The sequence below is a fragment of the Loxodonta africana genome, chromosome 7 (assembly GCF_030014295.1).
Source record: "Loxodonta africana isolate mLoxAfr1 chromosome 7, mLoxAfr1.hap2, whole genome shotgun sequence".
Classification (NCBI taxonomy): Eukaryota; Metazoa; Chordata; class Mammalia; order Proboscidea; family Elephantidae; genus Loxodonta; species Loxodonta africana.
This window is the reverse complement of record NC_087348.1, coordinates 32,191,596-32,201,762: the sequence shown is the minus strand read 5'-3', so window position 1 is coordinate 32,201,762 and position 10,167 is coordinate 32,191,596. Positions and strand designations below refer to the sequence as shown.

The 10,167-nt window shown below is 34.6% G+C and overlaps 1 protein-coding gene across 1 annotated transcript; it reads left to right on the top strand.

Moving 5' to 3' along the window:
• Positions 1 to 9,207: 9,207 nt before the first annotated feature.
• LOC135231931 (olfactory receptor 5T9-like) lies at positions 9,208 to 10,167 on the top strand. Its single transcript, XM_064289150.1, has one exon. The coding sequence runs from the start codon at positions 9,223 to 9,225 to the stop codon at positions 10,165 to 10,167; it is 945 nt and encodes a 314-aa protein (XP_064145220.1). The 5' UTR covers positions 9,208 to 9,222.

Sequence of the window (10,167 nt, the reverse complement as noted above, 5' to 3'; positions counted from 1 at the left end):
AAGTGACCTAAACACTTTGCGCTAACTTAAACTTTGGTGACTTGAACCCACTCTGTGGTACCAAGGAAGAAACAGCCTGCTGATGTTTTTTCTTTAAGATTTCAGCCCCGAACAGCCTTCTGAAAAGTTCTACTCTGTACATCTTGGGTTGTCAAGTGTTAGAATAAACTTGACCTCAACTAACAACAGCGTCATACTCTGTAAACTAGGATGGGAAAGTCTGAAGTAGGTGATGGAGGTATACGAAAATCACTCTTTTTAAGATGATAGAAAGTTAGATCGTTCTCCTTGGTATACCCACCTTCTTTCCAAAGACTAGACATTTTATTACAATTTTACTTTTTCTTTTTTCTTGTACCACATTATCTATTCATAACCCTTTGCACCATTTTCTCCATCAATCACCATTTTTTAAATCAGTTTTTCTCTTGCACTTAAAATAAATTTATTACCCAGAAAAGTAAACATGTAGGGGGAAATAAACACTAAGCCTAGACTGCTTTGGAAGAGAACATGTGTCACAGCAGACAGAAATAAACGTAAAAGCATTCTACTTTTTTCCTCCTCTCTCTCAACACATGTACACAAAACAAAAATGTATGTTCAGCTAATCATGACATAAAATTAAAAGTTTTCCATGGGATATTCTCATACTAAATACTACTGTGTACACTTTATTATCTTCGTAATAAACCATAACATTAAACATAACCCTTTAGCACATTTTATTTAGTGTGTTTCTGGGTGAAAATATTATCAGACCAAAAAGGTCATCTCTTAAAAGGTAACAATTCTCAAGAAAATTTTCTCAAATAAATAAATAAATAAATAAATAACACTCATAGGAGCTATATCTATATATGTACAGTGCTAGTAAGATGTGAAGGAGTGAGGCAGAGTGGGTAAGACATGAGAAGTAAAGACAGTGTCAGGAAATAAAGTTATGAAATTTTCAGGAAGGTCAGACATAATCCAAAACTAGGAACTGTGAGACTCACTTAAGTGAATCAGTTTCAAAAGTTGGACATAAATAAGTAGAATAGCTGAAGGTGTAGCCTGACCCTAAGAATGCCAGTAAGTTTCCATTAGTCCTTAAACTAGCCAAAGTCAGATTTGGCCCACAGCTGCATGCCCAGAAAGGCCATATGTGACCATTAATTGAACTCAACAGAGGACTCAGTAACAACTGGAATGAATCAGAACGAAAATCATCACCTGGACTTTTTCTGAAGTGAGAGGTCTAAAGAGAACCACATCGCCTTCTATTTCCTGACCACCTTCTAGTATTTTCCCTCCCCAGTACACCTGTGTGGCAGACATCTTGCTGCCCAAATCACATACAAGCCCTGCTTCCGCACAGCTTAGGGAGTCACATCTGAAGAGCTTCCTCCCAGCTCCTTGCTCTGTGCATTACAATAAAGTTATTTTCTCTTTCTCAAAGACCGGTGTCCAGATCATTGGCAAATCTGAGCGCACTGGACAAGGATTCGCCTTCCTGAGTTCATAACAAAGTGACAAATAATCAGTATATTTGATGGGTATTTCTGGTCTCAAGAGACAAAATCAGCTATAATCTGATTTATATGTTACTTGCTTATGTGTTTGTTTTTACTTTATTATGGGTGTGTTTGACTTTACCGGCTTGGAACTAAAGACTTTTGTTTCCCAGTAGAAAACTATTCTCTTTGGGTCTGGCTAGACTAATAGAATTGAAGCAAAGGGGTGAAATCATATTACAATATTTTCAATGCAATTAAAAATAAGTGAATGAATAACTAACTAAATAAACAATCAAAACAGTTGTCCTCAAGTGAATTCTGACTCAGTGTGATCCCATAGGTGTCAAAGTAGATTTTCCTCATAGGGTTTTCAATGGTCTCTCAGAAGTAGAGTACTAAGTCTTTTCTTCTAACCATTAAATTTCAGTTAGCTGTCGAGTGGTTAACCGTTTGCACCACCCAAGGACTCTTTCCAGTGTAATACACTGGAATATGCTATACATTTTTGTTCAATGCTAAATATTTTGTTAAATTAATTAAGGTCAAAATGAGAATGTAGTGTTTTCCACCTTTAAATTTGGTTTACATATACACATTTTCTAAAAATAATTATGTTGTCTCTTATATTAATTTCCTATTGCTGTAACAAATTTTCACACATTTAATGGCCAAAAGCAAAGCAAATGTGGTATCTCACAGTTATGGCAACCAGAAGTCCAAAATGAGTCTCACCGAATTAAAAGTAAGGTGTCAGCTAATTGTATTCCTTCTGGATACACTAAAGGAGAATGTTTTCTGCCATTGTCAGCCTCTAGATTCTGCAAGTATTCTTTGGTTACCAGCCACTTACAGTCATTTATTGTATCACTCTCACCTCTGATTCCATGTCCTTCTTGGGTTCTCCCGAATGCCTTTTTGCCTTCTAACTCTTGTGATTACATTGGGGCACCTGAACAATCCTTGAACCCATTATATGAGAAAAGTGCGTTTTGCCATGTACATAATCTATTCACAGTTTCTGGGAATTAGGATTTAGACATCTTTGGGTGTTCATGATATTCTCTTCCACATCTCATTTGGAATATTTTGTGAACTTAGACAATGTAAAATCTTGCACCTCTCTTATTTGTTAGAGATCAATACAATAGTCCAATTAAAATGTACACAATATATACCTGTTATACATTATTTAGGTACAAAATTTGTTCAATAGAATGTATATAGAGACCTCTTTGAATTAAGGATGAATGAAAATATATTTGGCTCAAAGATTGCAGAAAGTGTGTACCCAGATAAACATATACTCACATATTATTTGTTACAATTCTATTTCGAAATTCTGAATCAAGTCAATTAACTAGCTAGGCATCTCTGTCAAGCACATATTTTTAATGAAGAAAGATATGAAAAACAACTTGTCTCTGAACTCCTGTCTTCTATGCTCAAAGTTTACCCCATTGGGCATTAATACCTCCAAACTTCCAGGTAATACCTATCTCTGTGCTGAGGTGGTGCCATGCTGTCTTGTGCCTGAGCATCCATAGCAACACCATGGAGGGGATCAGGGGAGACAGGAGATACATGGCAGTCATGAAACAAGTCACCATGTGGGTAAAGGAGTGAAAGTTCGGAAAGGCTCCAAAAGGCTTCAAACAGCTGCCACAGGAAGCCCACAGTCTGTACCGCAGGACAGGGTAGAGCTCTCACTCAAGTCCATCAAAGCAGGGCTGTTCTGGTCAGACAGCATGGTCAGTGTGTAAATCTTGGAAAGAACACACATTGAATTCCTTCAAGAGCCTGAGAATAAGAAAAATCAACAAACTTGCCCATATTCAGAAGAATAGTAAGCACATTACACAAACTTACACCCTAAATCTATCTCATTGAAAGTCCATGTTTTGTTCACCAATGATTCCTTGAGAAATTAATTTTGTTTTGAAGGACTATGATCATGTATCTCATTATTTTCCATAATCCCCATTCTCACTGGTTTTAAGGACTTTTCTGCTGCATCAATAACTAAAAAAGAGGGAGAAAGCAGTGAACATGATTCAGCATTATTTTAATTCAAATGCAAAATCAAGGAATTGGAAGGCCTCATAATTTCTATCTAGCACATAATAGAGGTGTTCTTGTCCATTAAAGTCTAGATGAGCTTGAGGAACTTCATGTCAGACATCTGCACATTCATAGGCAACAAAAAAACTGCATTATTGTGGAGAGCAGGCTCGATGAAAGCAAACATAGAAGTAAACAACATGTAAAGAAAGGAGATAAAGAAGATGATGCAACCTAGAGAAGAAAAATCACCTCATTAACAGAAGATACTGAGACCAACTAAGTCATAAACAAGGACTTATCAATACCAACCAAAAGGGCTCAAAGGGCTCCAACATGTATAACAGAAAGGATACTAAGACTCAACTTTGCTTGGAGTCATAACCAGAGCCAACTCGATAAAACGTTGCAAACTGGGAAGCAGTGGGCTGCAGCAGCTCTCCCGGGCTTACTCACAAGTCTTAGAGATGTTGTCTATCTCGGTCATATGTTGAGGGCTAGGGCCCAGGATGTCAGGAAACAGTGGGCTGCAGCAGGTCGCCAGGGCTTACTCTCGACCTTCCTCCTAGTCTAGAACACATTTCTTGCTGCTCTGCTGTCTTGGTCATACATTAAACATCAAGACTCAGTGAGCTAGGAAGCAGTGGGCTGTGGCAGCTCGCCTGGGCTTACTCTTACTTCACTTCCAACCCAATACACGTTGCTTTGGCCATACGTTGAGAGCTAAGGGATAATAAGCCCATATGCTCAAGCGAATAGATAGAGATCCAGGAGACATTCTCAAGTATAGAGGCCAATTTGACATCCAAGCCATCAATGACGGCGTGGTCAAGAGTTGAACTGTACCAGAAAACAATGACGCTCAAACACCACCTTCATTTGCCACAAGCTGGCTTGCTTTCTGCCTCTTTTCCCCTGGTAAATTGAGACCTGTGGTGTCCAGGATAGCCAAGAACCTGCGTGCCTATAATATTAATAACTAATAAAGATATTGCGGAAAGACACAAATCATTTGGAATAGTCATGGTGACCCCTCCTCATGACAATTAACAACAATTTCCTAAAAAGTTATTCTAATCATAAAGGCAGTTTGAGCAAAATGGTCAAATTCTTAATGATTAAAAATAACATGCTTTCTAATACATATATATTTCAAAGATCTAATAGAATTTTTTACTGAATAATAATGGTTATTAATGTTTACCCAATCATGGATATTATTGATTTAAGACCTGGACTCATGAGATTTCGTATGCAAATTAAAACCCTTATGAATTAGATAAGTAAGATATTTTGATGTTAAGCCTGAGATGTTTAAAATATTACTTCTTGGTCACCGAATAATCAAAATGGCTACAAACAGTTCTTCCTTGCTGTGGTATTTTCTATTGTAATGATTTTTCTCATCGTTTGTTCCCCTCTCATGATTATTCAACATTATATTATGTCCTCTTCTCTATATAGCTAGAATATTTTTGTGTTTCTTATCACTTGAAAGATATGAATTTTAATAAAATATATGCCTTATTTACTTCAAACACATTTTCATTTGAACAATGTAGAAACATTATGAATATGGATACCTACAAGCCCTTGCGTGATATTCTGGAAATGATATATCACAGTTTCACTTCTCATATTTCACTATACCTATTATTTCTCACAATATAAAATGGGTTATATTGCCAGTATGAGGACACTGGGTCTCAGAGAAGCTAAGTGCTAACCCCGTGTCAGAGCTATGATATATGATTATGTCTAATACCTTAAAATTTATTAGCTAATATTAAAGAATATTTTTTCCCTAAGGCATCATTTTAAATCAGACTCCAAGGAACTGTATTCAGTCAACAAATGTCAAGATTTGGTATATTATTGAAGAACAATTTATTTTTTTATCATTGAGTAAATCATTATGTTGCTATTTTGAACCAGAAGATAATTGGGGAATATTCCCCTCTGTTCATCCCCTATGGATTTCATTAACAGCCAAGCAAGTGGTTATAAAAGATCTAAATAAAACATATTCCTGGTGTATCTAAACCTGCATTTGTTATTCTACAGGTAAGAGAATACAACAGATCATTTGCAGAATATTTAGGAGATAGAACCTAGAATATCCAGGTAGATTATGCCCTGAAGTCCCCAGTACAGAAAACTTTATTTCTTCCCTATTGCATTGGTAGTTATTATATATCAATCAAAATGTGATTTATTCAGATTTCTACCCAATAATTTAAAACTCTTACTTCCTAGAAAAGAACAGAGAATATAAGAAATATATGCTTAGAGAGGTAAATAAGAGACTCCAAATTGAATGTACGCTTTAATTTTCCTGATGGAATAGTCCAGTTCAAATAAAAACAATTGGAAGAAAGGTCTAAATTTGATATAGAAACCAAGAATATTTGAACTATTCAACTATCTGTAGGTGTATATTTGCATATAAAGAATGAGGGGAAAATAATTGACATTTATTTTGCTAGCTAATAAATCAGAAGTCAGATCAGATTATTACTTCATTCATAATATTTCTCTGGTATTGATGACTTGAAAGGTACCCAAACACTGCAAGAATGGTGTTTAGTTTTATTTATCATTGCTGGGAAGAGGCAGTTGCAGAATTAAGACACAGGGTATTAGGAGGCAGTAGAAAACCAAAACCAAATCCATTGTCATTGAGTAACTTCAGACTCATAGGGACTCTATAGGACAAAGTAGAATTGCCCCATGGGATCTCCAAAGAGTGGCTGGTGGATTCAAATTGCTGACCTTTTGATTAGCAGCCAAGATCTTTAACCACTTCCCCACCAGAGTTCCAAGAGGCAGCATAGAAGGATGGAAAGTACATACACTTTGGGATCAGAGAGAGCTGGGATTGAATCTTGGTTCTGGTACTTACTAGTTGTGAGGATTGCTGTAAACACACTATAAATTAATACAAAGGAAATTCTATTCTCACATCAAGTGCCCAACAAATGATAAAAAGTTGTTATTATTTCCCTCCTTTGCATTATAAGTGTTTCAACGTTGGGCCCAAGATATGTAGAATTATCTTCTTTCTCTTAAAATGATATTTATGGAAGTGACTTTACATTCATTTCTTAAAATGGAGCCTATTAAATTCTACACTAATCATAATCACTTTTCCTTTACCACTTTGACTCCTTTCCAGATGTGCTAACATAGACTTAGTCATACTCAGTATAAGTTTTCTTTTGACAGATAGCAGAAGAACTAGTTTCCAGAGAAGTTTAACTCAAGTGCTTAATGTTCCTTTTTTTTTTTTTTTTTTAAACCTTTGTCTTTACAGATAGCCAAGTTAAGCCCACTGTTAGGTGACTAATCTGGTTGTTGTAATCTGTGTCAATTTTTTCCTTGCCACTGGACCACATAATTCACAAAATTCCTACTCTTTATAGAATAAGCTTATTTTATGTTTATGAAACTTTACCAATAAAAATTGTACTTTTTGATATGAAAAGGCAGAAGAACATGACTAAATCTACTTTTAGAGCCCTTTTTAATCATAGTATGATTCATTTGGTTTGATCCTGACAAAATAATATTTGAGTGCATGTTGATATTACATGTACTTAAATCTCTGGGTACATACATTTGTCAACATTTTCATTAAAATGTGAATTTTGTGACCCAAATTTAATTTTTAAAATAAATACATCTGATGACAAAATTTCAATTATATTTATCTGTTTCATTTGTAAACAAAAATTGAAATATTTAAAGGAAATTGATCTGCATGTGTGCGTGTGCGTGTGCGTGTGTGTGTGTGTGTGTGTATACACATCAAAATTTTGACTGAATGGCTTGGTCATTAAGCTTTTTTGCCAATTTAAAGAGGAGTAAACTTTAGAGAGAAAATCTAACATCACACACAGCTTCTAATCATAGAACTGAGTGATGAGCGTGTATTTTCAGATTCTTTTTTTATACTCATTCAAAAATATCAAGAAAATTAAAATAAATGGCTTATGATTTCTAGTCTGTTATGTTTTAAATTTTTATTTCCAGTAAAGATAATTAAAACTAAAATATATTATCTTCTCTGTCAAATTCTTTGAGAATTTTTTCCTCTGACTTTATTCTTTATAAAATTCCAAAGGAAATACTGACAATTTTTCTAGATAATTCTGACATTATTTTTCCAATGATACAAGAGAGACTTGGATTTGTTCTCCTTTAATCACTCTAATCTAGATGGCTCTGTCTCTTACTTAGAGATCATTATCAATGTGCTAAAAGTGGAGCTTGATTTAGATTATTAATTTAAATAGTTTCCAGATTATTATTTGTAGCAGATTATTTACTCAGGAGACTGAGTCAAAATTCCTGATCAGTAAATACAGTAACTTAAGATGAAGTGTGGAGAGAATATGTAAAAATAAAAATTGCAATAAAATAGTTTTATAATATATGTCCTCCAACCGGGTAACTCTTTGACTTCTTATTTGTCTAGCCTTGGGACCTTTCAGAAAATAGTTAATTTATTCTTTCTACAATTCATCATTTTCTTTCTTTTTAATCTTAAATATTGTCTTATATCTACATGAATGATTTTTTAAATATTTTTATGAACTACTCTAAACCTAGATAATAGTTACTTAACTGACTTAGCTGTTATTTTACTGAGTCTACAATCAACACATAAACAATTATAAGAACTTGAAAGAAATTTCCTCATAAGAAAATAATTTGAAACCATGAATGTCATGATTTTTTTTTTTCAGTATTTCCAATAATTTCTTACTTTTTCACCAGAAATACTTGAGGGAGTAGAAAAACATATAGAAGGTCAAAAATACAAATAGTCAAATATGTAGCCAAAATGGGAGAACACAATATATTGAATTTAAGAAAGATGTTTCAATGAAACATAAGCTGTCATATACTTTTTTAATTCAGTCATAGTAAATCTTTCCCTAAAAAGCATCTTGACAAAGTCTGTTCTGCAAAACCCAAGAACGACTAGTGGAACTGGAGAATATTCAGAGAGTAGCTCATTAAATATTTCAATACCAGTTAGTGCTACTCTATAGTACCAACTCGATTCAAAACATTTTTTGTTTTAAATTATTTAAAAGATTAAATTTCATTATTTTTCTCTTTCAATGTTTATCCCAAACTTGGGAGATAAACATTAATTTCCTTATTTTACAGGTGAGAAAATCTTAGCAAATAATTTTCCACAATTACCCAAAGCTAGAATGTTCTACTCTAATGCTCTGTGCATTGGTACACTATCAAGTGTCTGATGTGAGAAGGAAATTTCTTTGAAAAATAATTGTCTTTAATAAATAACCTGGTTTACCCAATTTTTTAGGAAATGACATGATTTTAAAAATGTCTTTTAATAAATAACAGATTTAATAAATAAAATAGCCCAATTAATTTGGGAATGACATGATTTTAACCAATAATTAAAAGTCTTTATCTTCCATTTGATTCTGCAAGAAGTGGTACTGACTCTTTATTCATTGTCTTGTCATTGTCTTAGGCGTCACTGCTGAGAAACCATGCATTTCTGAAAAATCAATATAAGCATGGACTTAACATTCCTTTGAGTCACAATATTGTGCGTCCCTGTCTTAGAAATACAAATTATGACTTCATGAATATTTTCAAGTTTATTCCACGAAGTGTCAACATGAAAAATGACACAGAAGTCACCATATTTATATTGAAGGGCTTCACAGACAATCGTGAACTGCAGGTCGTCCTATTTTTTCTATTTCTAGCAATCTACCTTTTTACTGTGACAGGAAATTTAGGACTGGTTGTATTGGTCACTGGGGATTCCCGGCTCCACAACCCCATGTACTATTTTCTGGGTGTGTTATCTTTCTTAGATGCTTGCTATTCCTCGGTTATTACCCCAAATATGTTAGTAGATTTTATGTCAAAGAGCAAAGACATTTCATTTCTTGGATGTGCAACACAAATGTTTCTTGGTGTTACTTTTGGGACCACAGAATGTTTTCTCTCGGCAGCAATGGCTTATGATCGCTATGTAGCAATCTACAACCCACTTCTCTATTCAGTTAACATGTCACCCAAAGTCTTTGTGCCACTCATCACTGCTTCATATGTCGGTGGCATTTCACATGCTACTTTACACACAGTAGCAACTTTTAGCCTGTCCTTCTGTGCATCCAATGAAATCAGACATGTCTTTTGTGATATCCCTCCACTCCTTGCTATCTCCTGTTCTGACACTAACATCAACCAGCTTCTACTCAACTACGTTGTGGGTTCTCTTGAGATATTCAACATCCTGATTGTCCTGATCTCCTATAGTTTCATTTCGTTCGTCATTCTGAGAATGCGTTCTGCTGAAGGGAGACGAAAAGTATTTTCCATCTGTGGCTCTCACCTAACTGGGGTGTCAATTTACCATGGAACAATCCTCTGCACATATGTCAGACCAAGTTCTAGCTTTGCTTTGGATCGTGACATGATACTGTCTATATTCTATACCATTGTGATTCCCATGCTGAATCCTATTATCTACAGTTTGAGGAACAAAGATGTAAAAGAAGCAATGAAAAAAGTGTTTGGGAGAAATTGGTTTATCAATAAAGTATATTTTTAG

Bases quoted from the DNA above. Each gene is read 5' to 3' on its own strand.
- LOC135231931 (XM_064289150.1), top strand. From the start codon at position 9,223: ATGAAAAATGACACAGAAGTCACCATATTTATATTGAAGGGCTTCACA.